Source organism: Daucus carota, chromosome 1 (genome assembly GCF_001625215.2).
Source record: "Daucus carota subsp. sativus chromosome 1, DH1 v3.0, whole genome shotgun sequence".
Lineage (NCBI taxonomy): Eukaryota > Viridiplantae > Streptophyta > Magnoliopsida > Apiales > Apiaceae > Daucus > Daucus carota.
Genome location: NC_030381.2, coordinates 28,481,839 through 28,503,047, shown reverse-complemented (window position 1 = coordinate 28,503,047; position 21,209 = coordinate 28,481,839). Strand labels below are relative to the sequence as shown.

At 34.6% G+C, this 21,209-nt stretch overlaps 2 protein-coding genes across 2 annotated transcripts; both read left to right on the top strand.

Annotated features, from left to right (window-relative positions):
- The first annotated feature begins 487 nt into the window (after nucleotides 1–487).
- On the top strand, nucleotides 488–12,028 carry LOC108205106 (autophagy-related protein 18h). Its single transcript, XM_017374902.2, has 9 exons — nucleotides 488–860; nucleotides 3,148–3,603; nucleotides 4,889–5,332; nucleotides 5,601–5,846; nucleotides 5,943–6,731; nucleotides 6,828–7,006; nucleotides 7,930–8,039; nucleotides 8,128–8,673; nucleotides 11,497–12,028. Exons 1-9 carry the CDS (start codon nucleotides 702–704, stop codon nucleotides 11,499–11,501), a joined length of 2,934 nt encoding a protein of 977 aa, XP_017230391.1. The 5' UTR covers nucleotides 488–701; the 3' UTR covers nucleotides 11,502–12,028.
- A 2,552-nt stretch (nucleotides 12,029–14,580) lies between these two features.
- On the top strand, nucleotides 14,581–21,209 carry LOC108206321 (bifunctional 3-dehydroquinate dehydratase/shikimate dehydrogenase, chloroplastic). Its single transcript, XM_017376581.2, has 10 exons — nucleotides 14,581–14,924; nucleotides 16,477–16,582; nucleotides 17,093–17,311; nucleotides 17,616–17,956; nucleotides 18,428–18,491; nucleotides 18,653–18,761; nucleotides 19,192–19,341; nucleotides 19,611–19,759; nucleotides 19,834–19,996; nucleotides 20,958–21,209. The coding sequence occupies exons 1-10, from the start codon at nucleotides 14,710–14,712 to the stop codon at nucleotides 20,999–21,001; spliced, it is 1,560 nt and encodes a 519-aa protein (XP_017232070.1). The 5' UTR covers nucleotides 14,581–14,709; the 3' UTR covers nucleotides 21,002–21,209.

Sequence of the window (21,209 nt, the reverse complement as noted above, 5' to 3'; positions counted from 1 at the left end):
ATTTTATATTTGGACTTGAAATTCAGACTATATATTAAAAGGAGTTTTAGTTTCTGAGCTCTAAAAAATTAAATTATAATTCCCATCTAAATAGTTTATTAGTTTGTAAATCAATAACCGACTTCATGAAATTTTTAAATTGATATAATTTGATTTAAGTAAAATCAAGTATATGTCGTTATTGCAAAATTTATTTTTTCAATAAATTAATTATTCGATTAACTATTATAAGATGTTCTGTCCGACAAATCTCCTGATGTTTATATCGGTCAAATCCAATTTTTATATTTGATAAGCTCATCATACCAATTTAAAAAGATTTATTAGCTAGAATAACTAAAGTAATGAAAAAGCGATGGGGGTAATGAAGAATATGGAATATACCAAAATAACGTAATAGGAATAAAAATAAAAATTTGAAATTTAGAGCAGACAAGACTCGATTGCAGCGCAAAATAAAAACACAAGCAACTCCAGGAATATAGATACAGGATATGGATATATAGATACAGAAGAAATAGGAAGCGTCCGTGTAGTTAGAGGTCAAACCCAATACAACCACAACACCACCACCACCTATACATAATACATCTCTCTCCCTCTCTCTCTCTCTCTTTCTCTCTCTCTCTGTATAAATGCAAGATTGGATTCCTCTGTTTGAGTAACTATCGTCTCCAACTGGCGGTTTGTTTTTGATTATTATGAGGAGAAACCAAAACAACTATATTAACAACTCTAACAAAACTAATACGACTGCTACTAATGGCTTCTTACCTAAACTTATCTCCTCTTGTATCAAAACGGTGTCGTCCGCTGTTCGCGCTTCTGTTGCCGCCGATGATCATTTTCACAAGGACCAGGTCCTTTTTTATTCTTCTTTATTATAACAACATCTAGTGCTATATATATATATGTTCGTTTGTTTGTATATATAGCACTAGATGATATGAATTTTCAGTTAGTTTGTGTTTTTGAAGTGAATAGGAAATTGATCTAGTATAAGGAGTCATTTAAGTTAATGAGATCATGTTGTATCTTGTATGCATCTGAATTCCAATGATATGCGCATTTGTCTCTTGTTTGCTTCAGCGCACCTGATGTAGATCGATGTACCTCTCTATTTCAGCGGCATTGTTGGTAATTTTATATTTCATGACCTCAGACAATTATGATTTGTGATTACAACTCTATTAATGCTCTATCACGAGTCACGACCTCTATAAAACTATTTCAATTTCGAGAATCTAGTAACCTAATTGTCTGCCTAGTAATTATATAGTTAAATTGGTATACGGCTTGCTAAGCCAAAACAGACCATACTTATTACTTAGTTTGTAGGAGTAGGAGTATCTTGTATACATTTTTTTATTGTTTTATTAGGTAAGGTTAAAACTGTCTCTGCATCTTACGAAACTAACACTAGCGCGGAACATCTTCAACATGATTACATTGTAATAATCTGAAAGTATTTGTTGTTTGAATTTGCCTTTCCCTCTTTAAATATAATTTCTAAAATCTTTGAGACTCTGTATCAGAGTATCTCCAAAATAATATAAAATAACGATTAGCTAATATTTTTTGAATCAGGAAGGTTTTGTACTCCAATTGGATTGATTATAATGAAAATAATATAAAAATTAAGGATACTTTAAAATTTTCCGAATCTGGAAGGTGTTGTACTCCAATTGGATTGATTATAATGATTGGCTATAGCTTAAAAATACTATAAATATTCTACAGGTATCGGAGGTTCAACATATACAGTGGACATAATTAGATTGACTAAAACTGAAGTTATACGTAATGGAGTGCCCTGTTCCGAGACATGCAAATTTAACAGACTATGTATAATTTCTAATTTTTGTGCACCATATGGATATTTTAGCTACATGGTATGCTAGTTGGAGATGCACTTAGTCTTTCTCGCGTTTGTAAAATCTCAAATCTTCAAACAAAGATTCTGTAATTCTGCGTATTTGTCAACATTGCGATGATTTAGTGGAAATGGATGCTTTGATTCATTTAATTAATTTGTGCCTTGTTCACTCCATGTTGCTGTTGGTACAACTTATATTTGATATAAGGTTGGTCCGTGCATCCATTTTCTGGCTTTTTTACTCTATTATATAGAATACTCAACTTTCACTATGCCTGGATGTTTTATTCAAACAGTGTATGCCATATATCTCTTTGTACGTATGGTTGTATAGGGTATATACATATACTCTTTACTATAGAAAAAAGGATTCGCTGCTCAGGTATAAACCATAAGATAGACACCTTAATTGACAGATAAGGGTTGAAAATATTATAATGTACTGTATAGACTATGATATTTAAAAGTGCATGTAAGGTTAATGGTTTCACTTTTAAACCTCAAGAAGACATATAAGTTGTATTTATAAATAGAAACATGGTGCTAGATAATAAGTCAATAAGTAGTGTTATTATGGACTGCATTGATAATATCACCCCTGAGAACTGAGGAAATAGATGACTGAACATAGATCAATATCAGTTTTAACCACCCCCCCCCTCCCCCCCAAAGAAAAAAAACAAAACAAAGCAGTCTGATATTGCTTCATGAATGACCTCTTAATAAACAATATATTCTAAAGATTGTGGATTTTTTACCTCACCCGATTCTCCAAATCAGTAATGTTTGGTTTATATGCATTCCTAGATATTAATTCGATGCAATTATAAATTTCAGTGCAGCTAATGAAGCTGTGTTTAATTTGTCAGTTGAGTTTCTACTACATTGAAGTCTCTATGTGTGTGCACGTGTTTGTCTTACCAATCACTTGTGTACTCACCAACAGTTATGTATACAGATTTAGGTGATATGTTGTGTTATACACACAACCTTTAGTTGGTTGGTATTTTTGTCAAGTTACATGCATGCATAGAGTTAATTACAACAAGCCATGATGCTAAAGTGTACATAATCAAATTTATGATTTATTTGTTAAGCATGTTGACATTCTTGGTTGCCTGGAACTTATATGATGTTCTATTTTAGATCTTCGCCTGTTTCTCTCCATTTTCTGCTTTGTTTGGGTTATTGTACTTTCTCTTTCATTTGAAACTGCTAATAGTCTGCCACAAATACTTAGTAGAGTGTTGTGTGTATTCACCTGTACGCAGGTTTTATGGGCTGGCTTTGATCGATTAGAACTTGGTGCTTCTGTAGTGAAATCTCTCCTGCTTCTAGGGTACTCGAATGGATTTCAAGTACTTGATGTTGAAGATGCTTCAAATGTCACTGAACTGGTCTCACGCCGAGATGATGCAGTCACTTTCTTGCAAATGCAGCCAATCCCTGCAAAGTGTGATGATCGTGAGGGATTTATGGATTCGCTTCCTTTGCTCTTGGTTGTGGCAAGTGAAGAGACAAGTTGTTCAGGTCCAATGCAGAATGGTAGGGATAGTTCAGTAAGGGATAAATATGAGCCTCGTGTTGGAACTGTTATTCATACTCCTACAGCTGTCCGTTTCTACTCATTAAGATCTCACAGTTATGTTCATGTTTTGAGATTCCGATCAGCTGTGTATATGGTCAGATGTAGCTCAAAAATAGTGGCTGTTGGTCTTGCTGCACAAGTAAGCCTGTAGATTTTATTGTTGTATGGTTCTGTCTATTTTATGGTTTTATACTGTACAAGTAGTAGATGCAACTCTTATAAGGATAAAGAATGCTTCTACCATGCTACTAACCTAATTTACCCAGAAGATCGCATATCTGGACATTTCTTTTTAATGTCTGGAGATTTTTTAGTTCTTGAAAATACACTATTACACACTTATATCTGGTGTGATCCACGGACATTATATATATTATTTTTTAATATACAAATTATTGTAAGAATGTTTTATGTAGTAAATTTCTGTGCTATTCTTAAAAATTTATATATGTTTATCAACTTCTTGTAAATAATCAGGCGTAATTTTGGTATATAAATTATGTTATTTAAAGAATATATATTAAACTAGCATATATTTTTTTGATACCAGATTACTAAATTATACAACTATAGTTATGCTTATTAGATTTTATTTGTTTCTTTCGATAATCTATGTTACTACATTCAATTATTTATGTTATTTGTAAAAAATCCAGTTCTTAGAAATTTAGAAATATTATACTCCTTTATGGTTTTCTTTTGTGCATGTCCCTCTCAATTCTTTACATTTCAAAACTTTCTAAAAACAGTAATCTACTAATTAAATATTGATGGGTCCAACACTTCCCTCTCTTTCCTTACTCTTTCCACTATTTTACCCCCACCCTATATAAACAAATGGGCGGATGGAGGGAGTATTATATCTTTTTGTTATTGTTGCAAAATCGAACCCATAATATCCTCTTTTTAATAATAGATTAATGTCATGTCATAGCTTAGAGTTGCTAGGAATTGAACCTTGGTATCTTAATTTTTTTAATGTAGTGCATCTTTAGAGAATCTTTTCAAAAGTAGATCTAATGGGTCTATATGTTTTAGTATCTAATCCCATTCGGTGGTGGGGCTAATATTCCTCTTGCTCTTATTATATTATAAATCTATATATTTCTATGTGTGTGTGTGTGTGTGTGAGATGTTAATAATGTCAACTATGATTTGTTAACAATTTAGGAAGCTGGAATATGGCTTGCTAGAGTGCTGCTAATTAGATGAATTTTCTATATGGAGAACGTTTGGTTTCATAACAGAGACGCTTGGTTTTGTTCTCTCTCTTACTGAAAATGGATTTACTGTGTTCCTGATTCGAGGCCCACACTTTAATTATCTTTCATATCTAATCTGCATGTGTTCAGAGCTTGTACATCTCTGTATGAATGCATAGGTTAGAACTCTTACCCTGACTATTATCTATCTATGTGCTGCAGATTTATTGTTTTGATGCTCTCACTCTCGAGAGTAAGTTCAGTGTGCTTACTTATCATGTCCCTCGTTTGGGAGGCCAAGCTCTCAGTGGTGTCAATATTGGCTATGGTCCCATGGCTGTTGGCCCTAGGTGGTTAGCATATGCTTCTAATAACCCCTTGTTACCAAACACGGGACGTTTAAGTCCACAGAGTTTGAGTCCATCTCCAGGTGTTAGCCCTTCTACCTCACCAAGCAACGGGAATCTGATGGCTCGATATGCGATGGAATCTAGTAAGCAATTAGCCACAGGAATAATTAATCTTGGAGACATGGGAATCAAAACATTCTCAAAATACTGTCATGAGCTTCTTCCTGATGGTTCTAGCTCTCCGGTGTCCTCCATTGCAAGCGGCAAAGTGGGCCGGACTACAGCTCACTTAAGTGACGTAGATACTGCTGGAACTGTAAGTCTTGCTCTTAATTTAGCGATTCATCTTAGTTTTGCAAAATTGTAATTGTTGAAATGCTCAACTAATCAAGAAATTCAAGAATTCTTTTCATCTCAGACGCCCACACTTATTTATTGTCTAGTATATGTACTGGGTTGTCCAGTTAATTGACGAGGTTCTATTTAGGTTCAGCGGTACATTGAATCTTTAATGATGTATCAGCTATTCTCTTTCTGACTACCAGGATTTTAATATTGTAGCTAAACTGAATTGTTATATGCAGGTCGTCATTAAAGATTTTGTGTCCAGGGCTGTTGTATCACAGTTCAGGGCACATACCTGTCCCATAGCTGCCCTTTGCTTTGACCCGAGTGGGACTCTTTTGGTTACTGCATCCGTCAAGGGTAACAACATTAATATTTTTCGAATCGTGCCTACCTACTTACAAAATGGATCAGGAAGTCATAGCTACGATTGGAGTTCTTCTCATGTGCACCTTTACAAGCTCCATCGTGGCATCACTTCGGCAGTAATATTCTTTCGTTTCTGAATTATGTACCTATGTAATTATAATGTTGATTCATATATAAATGTTGTAGATTTATAACCTATATTCCTGCGACAGGTTATTCAAGACATTTGTTTTAGTCCATCTAGTCATTGGATAGCGATTGTTTCATCCAATCACACTGGTCATATTTTTGTTCTATCTCCTTTTGGTGGTGAGACTGGTCTTCAAATGCAAAATTCTAATCTTAATGGACCTACTTTACTTCCTCTTCGATCTGTGCCGTGGTGGTCTACTTCTTCGTACATGCTGAAGCAGTCCTACTCTCCACCTCCACCCCCTCTTATTACCTTATCTGTAGTAAGCAGGATTAAGAATTCAACTTGGCTTAGTACTGTGAGAAATGCCGCATCTTCAGCTGCAGGGAAACTCCCACCTCCACCTGGTGTTGTTTCTGCCATCTTCCATAGTTCTGTTGGCAATTTACAGCCCACTAACTTAACTGTAAATGCATTGGAGCACTTGATGGTTTATACTCCTTCTGGCAATGTGGTTCAATATGAACTGCTGCATTCTGTTGGAGGCGATCAAGGTGAATCTTTTCTGAGAAATGGGACAAGTTCGCTGGAGCAGGTACAAGACGAGGAGTTAAAGGTGAAAGCTTCCCCTGTTCAATGGTGGGATGTCTGCCGAAGAGCTGATTGGCCTGAAAGAGAGGAGTTCATCCAGGGAAATGTTCTTGGTAGGCAAGATTCTGCAGAGACAGTTATTTGCCCTTATGAGTATGAAGATGATGGTACTAAGGAAAAGGATACGGTGAAACACCATGATCAATACCATTGGTATCTTTCAAAAGCAGAAGTGCAGATAAGATCCGGCAGGACACCAGTTTGGCAAAAGTCTAAGGTATATTATTAACTTAAATACATGATGCTATAAGTTATTTGTTTTCTTAAATTGTTTCTACGTATAATTGTCATGGCCCTTTTACTGTCAATGTAGGTTTATTCGTATGCAATGAGTTCTGTCTCAGTAGAAGGCGGGAGACCAAATCTATATTCTAGTGGTGGAGAAATTGAAATTGAGAAGTTGCATGCCCGGGAAATTGAAATAAGGAGGAAGGATCTGCTTCCCGTCTCTGACCATTTTCACCAACTCCATCATAAATGGGCTAATAACAGGTTAGGATGCAAAAATATTTTTTGCAATTTTGGTTTTTTACTGGAATTCAAAAGACTTTCATGATTTGAATTCTGTGCTAACATTTGAAGGATAGGATGTGCATTGGACAAATTTCTGTGTCCCCAAGTTGCAATGTACTCAATTTCTAATGAAACAGGGAGGGGCTATAAAAGTGGTCAAATTCTGGACTTAATTTACAAATCAATTCTATACATTGATATCTGCGTCGTACACGGGCTTAAATAAACAAAAATTATCCATAGTGATAGTTAATATACTTCCCACAGAAGTAAGTCGATATGAAATGGAGCAATCAATTCTATTTTGTATATGTAAGTTGTAGATAATTAAGATTTTTCAGAAATAAACATGAAAAACTCGTGTAATTTGTATGGACCAGGTCTCAAGAGATAAAATTCTTGTGCAAGACTAGCCGTATCTACTCATTGTTGTCCTATCCGTATATATGTAATCCCGGTGAAATATGTGGTTTTGGAAACTTTGTGTTTCTTCTTGTTTTTCATCTTTCTATATGTTTGTTAAGCAATTTTACAGGATATCGCCCGAAACAAAGTTTTTTATTACAATTCCCCCCCCCCCCCCCCCCCCCCCCATGTATCTTGTGTGGATGGTAAATCAGATTTAAAATCTGTTTAATATGTTTTTTTTCAAATATGTAATTTATGTGGGCAATTAGGCCTACAACTTCTGCATGTATTTGTTTTTCTTTTGCATGAAATCGAGATTGCAGTTAGCAAATTATCATTCTCGTGCTGATTCTTGTTGGAGCAAGAGTTGATTTTGCAGAGTTAACCAGTTACATGATTTCCGCCCATCAACCTTGATAACTCAAATCTTAAGATTTCCTAAAAGAAAATCTTTACATGTGCTTGGTTGATTTATTATAATGAATTTTCTGCAGGGGCATTAATGTAAGATATTCGCCTTCCTCTTCTTTGAGTGATGAGGGTAATAAGTACTCCGATGATGAACAAGCGCTGATACCTAGTTCAGTTGATAACTTAATAACTGGTATGCAATCCACCTGTATATAGTGATATGCAAATTATAATCTTGTCTGCTTTTTATGAAGTTTTATACTTGATGGATCTTCTTTCAGGGATACGAAGTTCAGCAACGGATCTGTCAAAACAAGAGTACCATGCTACAATGAATTCTTATCCTCCCTTTAGACCAATTGATAATGAGAATAAAGGGGTTAAAGGGTCTAATTTTCTGCCAACACAGAACTCAATTGGCAGAGCTGCTACTTCACTTTCTCCTGAGCCATCTCCAAGTATGATATCTGCATTTGAGGAGTGTTATGTCAATAACTATTCTAGCATTTCCAGCAAGCCTTCACCGTCTGGAGGAAATATTTCTGAAGAGGTTCTTTCTTCAAGCAGTGTTGTGACGGGTGATGTTTCAAATACAAGTTCCAAATGTACTGATTCAACTATGAACCTTCCTGAAGAACTAGGGCATGAAGATATACACTATTTTCAAGAGGGATACTTTGAATCAACAAGCCTTGATAAATTTAATCAATTTAATAAACATACAACTGAGGTTGACAGAAGTACTAGTCATTGCAACAAGGCGGATTTTGAGGAAGATGCAGATAGTGATGACATTCTTGGGGGTGTATTTGCTTTCTCCAAGGAAGGTGTGTAATTTCTAGTAACTTGCTACTCCTTGCATAGTCTTATTTGTTTTGAGTACTAGTGTTAATTAGTTGATCTACTCATGAGCTATTTGAGCTTGGCTAGTAATTTACTCGAATCTGATTGGACAATAATCGATCCAAGCTCCAGGCCTCCAGCTATTTCAGAGCTTGTCCTTATATATAGGCTAGTGATCAGATACAAACCAATTTTTAAATACAAACTAAAAACCAGTTCCACAATCACTGTTTGTAACTACTGGAATCACACGTTTATACTTCATTAATCACTGTTTTATACAATAATATCAGCAATTTTTATTTTTCATGATTGAGAAAATGTACTTATGTTAACTATTGGTGGTCTATTATTAACGATCAATTGTAGTTGTAAGAGCCAGGAGGTCATGGTAGTTAGTGATGTGAGGAGGTGCGTGATTGTGATAAGTAGTTGCGAGTTGTGGTAAGTTATGATGGCAAGTGGCGGTGGCTATTAGTGATAGTCGGTGATGGTGACTATTTATAAAAGGTGCTAGTAATGGTGACAAGAGGTCCATTATTGCAGTATGGGTCAAGATGATTATCATATATGTTGTGTATATATATGTATGTATATATTTATTTTAAGAAATATTATATATAAAAGAGTATATTGCATTTTGTAGCCCCAGACTTTGGCTCATTAGCAAATCAGACCCCACACTTTGAAACGTGGTAGTTTGTAACCCTAAGTTTCATTTAGCTTTCGGTTTGTAACCCTGGCCCACATATCAGTTAAAAACAGCCGTTAATTTTAACTGTTTGAGAGATAACAGTGTGTGTATAGTTTCTAACAGCTACTTTACACCCGGTGACCCCTCAAAGTTTATGTATTACTCCCTCCGTCCCATTTTAGTTTTTACATTTGGTTTTGTGCCGGTCAAATTGACCAAAGTTTGACTAAAATTTATTAATATTTTATCAATTGAAAAAATAAAAAAAATGTCACTGGAAATAACTTTTAATCTACTTTAAGATGTAATTTTCAGCTTTTTAAAATGATGAAAGAATGACTTATAATCATTGGTCAAAACTTAGTCAATTTGACCAACAAAAATAGAAATGTGACAACTAAAGAGGGACGGAGGGAGTATATTTTAAAATTATTTTTGAACACATGCAATGATGTAAAAAAAATTAAAATAAATTTTAAAATATGTATTTATTTTAAAATTTTAAAATAAGTTACATCGTTTATTTTAAAATAAATAAATTTTCAGATTCTAAATCTAAATACATATTTTAAAATTTATTTTAATTTTTTTTACATCGTTTTGTGTATTTAGAAATAATTTTAAAATATAATACATAAACTTTGAGAGGTCACAGGATGCAAAATAGCTGTTAGAAACTAATATACACACTGTTACCTCTCAAGCTGTTAAAGTTTACGGCTGTGTTTAACGGATGTGTGAGCTAGGTTTACAAACTGAAAGCTAATTGAAACTTAAGGTTACAAACGATCACGTTTCAATATGTGGCGTTTGATTTGCTAATAATTAATAAACCAAAGTTTGGGGTTACAAAGTGCAATAAGCTCTATATAAAATAGTGATTTGTGATGTATAAACGACTGAAATATGTTGCCATTACTCAAATAAGAACACCCTTAAAAGAAGAGGGTCATGTTCAAGAGAGAATCATTAGAGAGAGAACCCATAGAACCCTTACCTTATTTCTAATATTAGTTAGGGTTCTGCAGCAGAACTTAAGTATTAGTTAGGATTCTGCAACAAAACTTCACATGCAAAAAATGTCAATATCTATGTATTATATTTTAAAATTATTTTTGAACACACAAAACGATGAACAACATGAAAAAAACATGTATTTAGATTTAGATCCTAAAAATCTATTTAAAATTTAAGGTTCTGCAGCAGAACCTTAGTGGTTCTATGTATCTATTTTAAGGACTGGTTTCCTCTTGAGCGCGACCCTAAAAGAAGAATGTATATATATTTAGGGTCGCGCTCAAGGGAAAACCAGTCCTTAAAATAGAACCATAGAACCACTAGGGTTCTGCTGTAGAACCCTAAATTTTAAATAGATTTTCAGAATCTAAATCTAAATACATGTTTTTTTGCATCGTTGTGTGTAATCAAAAATAATTTTAAAATATAATACATAAACACGACACTTTTTGCACGTGCAGTTCTGCTGTAGAACCCTTATTAATGCTAAAAGGTTCTAAGGGTTCTTAGGCTAATGGTTCTAAGTGGAACATAATATATATATATATATATATATATATATATATATATATATAGAGAGAGAGAGAGAGAGAGAGAGTAAAGTTCAATGGAGTACACAATATATTGGAGTATTGGAGTACAAAGTTGGATAAAATGTAATATATATATCCTTACATCAATATAGAAAACTAAATTTTTATTGACATTCAAGCTCTAGTCCAACTGCTCAAATTCGAGTTTCTATCGGTTTATTATTAGAATTTCGAATTTCTGAGCCGTTTACCGAACTTTTGTCGAGGCTTTAGTTTTATGGCTTTAGTTCGAATTTCTGAGCTGTTTACCGAAGTTCGAATTTCTGAGCCGTTTACCGAACTTTAGTTTATTATTAGAAGTTCGAATTTCTGAGCCGCTTCTTGAGCTTTAGTTTTATGGCTTGGTCCTGCTTGAGCCTGAAATTTTCAGTCAAGTCCGTTACTCAACTTGGCTCTGGTCAATTGCACCCCTATAAATCATGTCAGTATGGCATATAGCAATCTGAGGCTCCATTTTGCAGTTCTTAATTTTCTGCTGTGTAACGAACTTTACTTCTTGGCAGGTTGACATATACTGGCTTCTCTAAGCTGCACCTGTGTTGCTGTCCTTTATCTTGTGCTTTTGCTCAGCATATAAAGGTAATCTATATAATGAAAATGCCCGGCTATTGCTTTTTGGAAGACTATATTCAACAACTAACAGATGCAGTGTCCAGTGACACGTTCTTTGTATAAACACTCAGCCAGAGGAAAAGAAAACAAAGTTGTCCGGTTTCTACCCTTCTAATTCCCGTGTACATAGTGTATATATTGAAAATTCTTCAACATTTGATTTGGTCTGGACAGGTTCTCTGTCAATGCCGTGTAACAATATTTACTGTTCATCATTCTCAGTAACAGAAGAAAAAACAGAGAAAAAACAAAATGAATATAAGGAGCTACAGCCTACAAGCTACTCAGTTCATCAGTTGTACAGCCTGCTTGCACATTCTTTTTACAAAACTGTCTTATATATGTACCTTAACTTGCATTGGTGTCTCCTTATGTTTTGTTGGAGGAATGAAACATTAATATACAGCACATGGTTTTGTTTCACCACCGTTTTGTTGCACCCATTTGGCCCCATATGACAACACTTTAGTACATGGGGCACTCATGTTCAATTGTAAATTTCATGTTTTTGTACTTACACAAATTATAAACATGGCTAAATATAATCAATTTACTCTTTTATTGATTTTACAAGAATAAATTTAAAGCACTACTCCATGAGAACCCGAGAAATTCACCCGATTGTTATGTATTAAAATATTATCTTTGTACACATCACAATTTTTTAGGAAACACGCCATGTCTTATAATTATTTTTATATTTTCATTTAAAATTATTGATTTTAATATTGGCAAAATAAATTGATTCAAGTCATTACACAAGTGACCTAAATGGTTAATGGATAAGAGTTCGAAGTTGGGGTTGGTAGGACTTGTGGAAGCTGGAAAGGACGGGTAATGCTATAGTGTTCGTTGATATGGGATAGGATTAGTTCACCCTTCCATTTAGGTACATTGCCTACCGCCCCCGATTATCCATTTTTGTCACTTAACTTCGATCTTAATCTGATGTTTACTCTGTTCAAAATTTAAATTTAGAGAATCTGCGTGTACGAAACCATAAACAATAAATTTACCAAAATTTCAGACAATCACAGCATGAAAATATGTTAATATATCTTCATCTTGATTCGTCTCGGACGTCATCTTGATTCAGATTTATTCTCTTGAGAGACAATAATAATTTCGTTTGATTTCAATTTGTTTTTCACTATATTTAAACTGTAAGCTATAGAAATTACAGATATTTAATAATTCACGATAAAAAATTTCAATTAAATTGGAAGACAAGAGCGGGAAGTATATCAGTATACATCATTATCTCGATTCATATCAAATTTCTTCTCAAATACAGTAGAGTGAAATATATTTTTTAAAAAAATCAAACCAATATGAATATTAATAATTGAGACGTTTTATTAAACCCGGATAAGGATTTGAATATGAAAGTTGAACTTGACTCTCGAATAAGACATGAAATTAAAAGTAATATCTATAATATTTATCGAAGGGAAACTAAAGGAAATCGAATCTTTCACCTACCTCTTACTTGGATTTTAATGTAACACTTCCGGTTACTTGTGTCAATTGTTTTATCCAAATGACGATCCGATCTGGTATGCATTTATTTAGCCAAGTTTCTTGGGCACAGCTGGTGGAAGACGTATATGCATGTTGACATCTTCAATTCTTTTATACTATAATATTTAAATTTCAGAAAATATAAAATCGAAAACAACACCATACCAAACACTTAACCCTTTCCATCCATATTACATAAATAATTTCAGTTTTATTCTTGTAGTATATAAATTTTGGTTCAAAATCATAAAATGAAAGTAATAACATCGCATTAAGTACTTATTTTTACCGTCTTCCTTGAATAAACAATTTCATTTCTTTTACATGATCATTTTTAGATTTTTATTCAAAATATATAACAAAATAATGTCATACGTAATACTTACTGTTTCATCCGTTCTTTATAAAAATAAAGAGATCGTAAATCAGCGGAAACATCGACTGCTCGGTCAATGTTACAAAACAAAATCCCGTAAATGGATCTAAGTATGCAAAACAAATTTTGTAATATTTTGATTTTAATAATATAATATAAATTAAAAAGATAATATATATGATATCTCTATATATTTTATTTAGATTTTAAATTTTCTACAAAATGTTATTGAAAAAAATTGTATAACAACACACGTGTCATTACTTTCATATAGTCTCTAAACATATTCCGAAACAGAATAAAGAATATGAGATGTACCTTGATAAATTTTCTCAGATGTTCAAGTGACTTAAATTTATAAATATTCGAAAAGATTATAGATATTATAGTATAATAGTAAAATACTTGAGATAAGAATATGTAATTCATATATAATTGGAGGGTTTAGGTCCTAATATATGTATATGTCGAGGACATGTTAAAAAATATACAGATGAATATCCGTGTTTGATTGAAATGAAATTTTAATACATATAACATTTAAAAAGCTTCCTGACAAAAAAAACATTTAAAAAGCTTGTATTAAAAGTAAATATTTCTCGTACAACACTTATAAAACGTCATATTAAAATTTTGTTTTAATCATGACCGTTAGATATTCATCCTACGGTCAAGAAACCCGGAACCCACAGTCCAGCGTCCATGTTTAGTGACCTAGACCCATAATTGTATAGGTATAGCTGGTGCACGTAATACCTGGTTGACCAGTAAACTATGGCAGACATTTGTAGCCTAAACGTTTTTTTCCTTCTTGGATAGCATTGATACGGTAACATATGCGCCAGGATAACCTGATGTGCTCCTCTCGATTCTTTTTATTCCTCACTAACCTTATCCCGATTAAATCCGGTTAATTCAGCTTGAATTCGAATATTTTACAAATCGACTTTCGCCGTTTCGCACATAAAAGCATAAATAATAAACATGTTGTAATTTGCAGAATAAAAAATATTCAAGAAAATATTCACAATTGTTGTGTAGACTCCAACTAGGACTCACCAACCAACAGGCTCACCAACTACCCAAATCACCCATGTCAATCCCCCACCTCTTACAAAACAATATAAGTAGCCACATTTCAAACCTACACCACCACAAAGAATTCAGACAAACATTTCTCTGAGTTTGAGTCCTGACATTGTTGGCAATGGGGAGTCTCGGGGTGCTCAAGAACACCACCACAGTTTGTGGGCAATTGATGAGCCGGAGCGTGGAGGAGATGGTGAGTGATATGTTCAAGGCTAAGGCTCAGGGGGCTGACGTGGTGGAGCTGAGGTTGGATTGTTTGAAAGGCTTTAGGTTTCCGCGTGATCTTGGGTTGCTGCTCAATGACAGGCCATTGCCTGTTATTGTTGTTTACAGGTATGTTCATGTTGGGGTCAAATGTTTTTTTCGACAAATATGGCTTATAGCCTTACAAATGAATATCTGTTCTCATAAATTCTCGGGGTGAGCCAGGGTTGAATCTAGGACCCGGGACGACAGAGATAAGCTCTTGACCATTTTATTGTTGGGTTTTGAATTCTGAGAATTCGTGGTTTTTTTGTGTTTTTGGGATGGATTTTAGGCTGGGGCGGAACTAGGGGAGGCTAAACACGGTTAGCGGTTGGGGAAATTTTTAATTCTGCGTTAGGGTGAAATTTTTAGAGCTTCCGATTTTTTAACGTGGAAATGTCTTTTTTATTACTGCGGTTTGGAGTTATTCGGTGAATTTATTATTTTTCTATATTTTTGAATATTTTTGGGAAGTATTTGGGGCGGAGGTGGAACCGGAGGAGGCTGATGTTGGTTACTGGTTTGGTACATTTATAATTCTGACTCTGGCTAGATTTTTATAGCTCCCGATTCTTTAACATTGAAATGTTTTTCATTATGGAGGTTACAAAATCTGTAAATTTTTTTGAATATTTTTGGTAAGTATTCTGGCCAGAGGTGGAACCTGGAGGAAGGCTGAGCTCTGGTTACTGGTTCAGAAATTTTATAATTCTGTCTACGGTTAAATTTTTAAACATTTTGACAAATTTAAGGTGGTTGCTTGAATATAAGATTACCTGTTCTTAATCTGCATTTCCAGTTGCTGGTAATAAAACTGAGTTTAGGAAAACGCTATTATTTAAGGTGCATCTTCATGGCATACTGGCTTATACGTCTGCAATGCATGATCTTTTCTTTAATTTTTGGGTTTTATATGTGTAGTTGTCTATGATTTTTTTGTTGTATCTTTGTGTTTTCTGGGATGGAAATATTCGTTGTTTTAGCAATTACTAAAAAATGACAAATAGCAGTGCACACAGTCTTTGGGAGTTTTTGTTGTTATATATTAACTTATTAGCTCCTATTAGTAAATTACCTGGTGCATAATTATTTAATCAAAGTACTGAGACCTAATCTTGTGTTCTTGTGCTGGTGGGTGGTAGTCTTTGAAATCTTTAGTTTATATGTTAATCCTGTTTTGCGTGTTTAGCAAATTAATTGGTGGATGTGACTGAACACTTGGAATATTTTATGTTGTAGGGCATCAAACTCAAAACCTTTTACAGAATCCCAAGCATGTGCACCTAGAAGAGACGATAGTATACCAAAGGTCCTTCTTCCCTAATTATATGTGAAGGATATAATTTGACAAAATATAATAAATGACTTCACCAGATGATAATAATGGAGATTTATTCAGAAAAAGCCTATTGACTAATATTTTAACTTTTAAGTAATAAGAAGCATAGTTGCTGCTTACTTGATGAGTGTCTGTAATTAGTGTAACAAAAAACATTGCAAAGCAAGAGTTTCATTCTGGAACTCTTTCTTGAGGTTGTTTGAGTTTTGCATTATCATATAATGTCTGTTTTTAAGTTGGTAATAAGGTGATTAATGCAGAATTTGGTTATCTTAGCATAAATTATGTTTTTGACTTCAGGCCAAAATCTGAAGGCGGTGAATATGAAGGTGATGAAAACATGCGGTTGGAAGTCCTTCGTGCAGCTAAAGATATGGGAGCGGATTATATTGATATTGAGCTCAAGGTAATAAGTCGCATAAGTGATAAGGCTTACGATTTTTCCTGCTTTATAGAGCATATGCAATATACTAATTTTGAACACAGAGAATTGATCTAAAGAACTTAACCAGAGTCTGCATTTCTGCTTTGACTCAATCTGCACACGTAGAAATATAAAGGAAAAGGCCTATTTGTAATACTGCTATCGCTCATCAACTATTATGGACCCAAAATAGATGCCTACTTTTTGAAAAATATAAAGAGATATGGTTGAAGTAGAAGCCATAGTGCAGTAGCAACAGGACGGAGGTCTCGGCTTCTGTTTGCTGGATAGCAATTGTCTACAGGAACTGCTGGTGTATATGATTGATGACACTTGAAATGGCTTTGATGCATCAAACTCACTCAGCCATAGTTGTTATGCAATGAAATCTGACTTGATGGTGTTTGCGCACTTGAATCTTGTATTTGGCTTAATAACTCTGTTAAGTCACTATGAACCTGTACATAATTACCTGTATATATCATGATTCAGGTAGCTTTTGATCTTATGGAGGAACAAAAATTCAATCAGCGTGGTAGTAGCAAAATAATTGTATCTTGTTTCTTGGATACGTTGACTTCTGCAAAAGAAGATTTGAGCCAGCTTGTTGCACACATCCAGTCTACTGGTGCAGATATCATTAAAGTTGTTTCCAACACAAGTAGTATTACAGAGTTAACAAGGATCTTTCATTTGCTTTCACATTCTCAGGTATGTAAAATGTTTAAAAATGGTGTTGCCTTGTAAATTTTGCATGTGACATACACTGCCAGAAGCGCAAAATCATGGCATGCATTACATATTACACATGGAGATATGCCAACAAATATTTATATGATATGCATACATGATAATATTTGAATATACTCAGATTATGTGATTGTATTCAGCACTAAGGAAACAATAAGAAATAATTATCTTCATATTTATGACATCAGCCTATATACGTATATACTAATCTGGCTGTTAGCATCATAGGATTGTGATGTGTTAATTTGTCATGTCCAACTTGTAGGTACCATTAATTGCGTACTCAGCAGGGGAGAGGGGTCTCATAAGTCAGTTACTGGGACCAAAATTTGGTGGTCTTTTTGTCTACGGATCTATTGATGGATATCCAGTTCAGGGGCTGCCTACTCTACACAGCCTCAGACAAGCTTACGGAGTTGAGCATATTGATGCAGACACCAAAATTTTTGGGCTTATCTCAAAACCAGTAAGCCATAGCAAAGGCCCTATATTACATAACCCTACCTTCAGATATGTTGGCTACAACGGGGTGTATGTCCCAATGCTCGTGGATGATCTCAAAGATTTTTTTTCAGTCTATTCGAGTCCTGACTTTGCTGGTTACAGGTATGTTCTCTCTTTAACTGCCTTATATATTTTTTCTTAATACTGGTGTTTCTTCTCCAAATTACTAAACTAGAGTCCCAAAGACTGTCAGGTATCGATATATTTAATGGAAGATCTGAATCTTCAGGCTGTATTCTACTCTGTTCCTACAGTTTTTATACAACCAGTAGTTTTAGCTGCTCAATATCTATCGATCCTCCACAGATGTAAATATATTATAAGATGTGTTACCCTTGTCTACACCTAAAAAAAACAACTCTATAGAAAGCAAGCCTCAACCTGAGCCCCTTGCAGTCATATACTGGCTTCCAGTTTTTTTGTCTGATCCATGAAATAGCATGACGATCTTCTGTTCATCTTACATCTCTTTGTAACTTGTAGTAAAATGAACTCTATATCTTTGTAACTTTTATCTATTTGCTTTTTAATGTATTAAAGTTTGTTCATGAGACTGCTTTACTTGGCTGACAGTGTTGGAATTCCATACAAGGAAGCAGTCATGGAGTGTTGTGATGAAGTTCATCCACTTGCTAAGGTTAGCCTTATGTTTACTGGATTTTATAGTTCATGTCTATAGACTTCTGTTTTTCCATTGTTATGTATTTTCCCCTGCAATTTGTTTCATGTCCATAACTTTAATGGCTTTTCCTTGCACAAAGTCATAGTTGTAACCCTACTTCTTGCATTACATATCAGTCTATAGGTGCTGTCAATACAATTGTACGAAGATCTAGTGACGGGAAGCTTATTGGTTACAATACAGATTGTGAAGCTTCTATAACTGCAATTGAGGATAGTATTAAAGGTGCTGAGGCTGACAATAAAGTTTCTCTAGCTAAAGTTGCATATTTTGTTGTCCAGTATATGTTTATCTGATATAAAGAGTGCCATCTATCACAAGCCCTGTATACAAACCTTTGGGAGTTTATATCTCTGATCCGTTCATTAAGAGTGCAATGTACCACAATCCCCGTATATATTGTGGGTGGCGAACAATAACATATTAAAAACTTAAAATCCTATTTCAGAGATTAAACCCCTGAAGGCCGTATCCTATTTATTATAATTTCCGGCCTTTCATAACCTCTTCCAACCTTTTTGTGCTAGATTAGACTGTAAAATGGAACACTTCAATGTAAATAACTTACGTCATCTTTTGCAACTTGTTCTAGTTTCTTACCTGATTTCTCGTGACATATCAATGATAACACTTTTCAATATCTTTAATCTTACAGTTTTAGGATGCATTAATGGAGAAGCTTTGCTTCCATCTCCAATTACTGCGAAACAATTTGTTTTGGTTGGTGCTGGAGGTGCTGGAAGAGCACTGGCTTTCGGTGCCAAAACCAGGGGAGCAAGGGTCATCATTTTTGATATTGATTTTGGTACGTATACAGACTGCCTGCTTTAAAAATGTGAGAAAATTTTAATACATTAGTTATTCTCTCTCTGCTCCTTCAGTAATGGATTTATTCCGGTTTATAAGTAAAAATCATGTGAGCATATAGTTGGCCAGTAGACCATTGAAATGCCCCTCTTATAAAAAAGTATCTCAATGATTAGTCAATCATCACATACTTCCACTTAGTTCATGATACAGGGGACAAAAGCCATCAACATATTATTTCTGACCTTTAAACTTTTATCTGAATAGATAGGGCGAAGTCCCTTGCACATGCAGTATGTGGAGAAGCTCGGCCTTTTAAGGATTTGGCCAACTTTCAACCAGAAAAAGGAGCAATCCTTGCAAATGCAACGCCCATAGGAATGCATCCAAGCACAGATCGAATTCCGGTGGCTCAGGTTTCTCTATCATTTGACTTACTACTATAGATTAAATTTTGTTACAGAAGCATATAACCTCTTTTTATTTTCAGGAAACTTTAAAGGATTATAGGTTAGTCTTTGATGCTGTTTACACGCCTAGAAAGACCACGCTTTTAAGAGATGCAGAGAATGCTGGAGCTCTTATTGTCAGTGGAGTTGAAATGTTCCTTAGGCAAGCCATTGGCCAATTTAATCTTTTCACAGGGAGCAAAGGTACATTTTTTTCATCATTATAAGCTACACAACTATTATGGGATGCTATAATGTCATCTTGATCCACTGAAGGGTAATTCTACAGAGTTGCCATTAGACTCATTATATATTGGTTTGAGTGTTTGTCGCTTGGGCTTCAAGTCAGGCGCAAGGGAGGAAGTTAGAACTTAGAAGTGATGGAAATGATAATGTGGACTTGTGGTCACACTATTAGACAGAGTACCAAGTAATCTTCCAAAAAGAGTCAGGAATTGCACTAATTCCAGTGAAGCAAGGAATGTAAGCCATAGGATGAGCAGTTGACTAGAATTGAAGGCCTTAAATATCGTCGAGGACGTGTCATCATATAGATAGAAGTTCGTTAAGATATAAGATAAGAATAATTCCTCCTGACGAGGGATACTATAATTGGGAGTATGGTGTGAAGGGGGGATGTTGCCTCAGATAGATAGAAGTTCGTTAAGGTGTAGGACTAGAGTAGTTGATTTTGGTGAGAAATAATATAGTAGGGGTGCGCGGTAGGAAATATTGGCGGAGTTGCTGAGATTAAAAAATGAGAAAGCAACCCACATTGTTCATTACAGTGTTCACCAAGAAAGAGTAAAAGAAGGTTGACTGAAAGATTGATAAGAAACTTAGAGCAGGTCAAGTGTCTTTTTAAGTTTAGAAACCAAAAGTTAACTAAAAACGCTCCATTTTTGAATGTCGCAACTACACTCGCAACAAGCATTTAAGTATAGGTGTACAATTTTATGTTTCATATTTAGTCCAAATACAACGCAGTTACACAGATATACCAGTGAGGCACTAATATTTCTGCTGCATTTATTTTTTTGATGATTAATCACACTCGCACACCTAATCTTGTATTTTACGAAAAGGTTATCTGTTGCTGCATTTGTTCGACGGACCTGGACCTGAGACGCATATCTAACATTTGTTTTTGGACTTTTGATTGCAGCACCAGAAGATTTCATGCGCGCAATTGTGATGGAAAAATTCTGACGGCAACATTGTAGCAGCTAGCAACCATTATATTGTGTTATCATTCATTTCATTGATTGAAAAGTTCTGATATTTAAACTATATTATACACGTAATTTGCAGCTTGAAAGTCTTGTATTGCAGTCCCCAAGGGACCATTTCTGACTTTGTATGAGCACCTGTTGTAAAGGACAATCATAGAGATATCTTACGTGAATTTGTTCTGAAA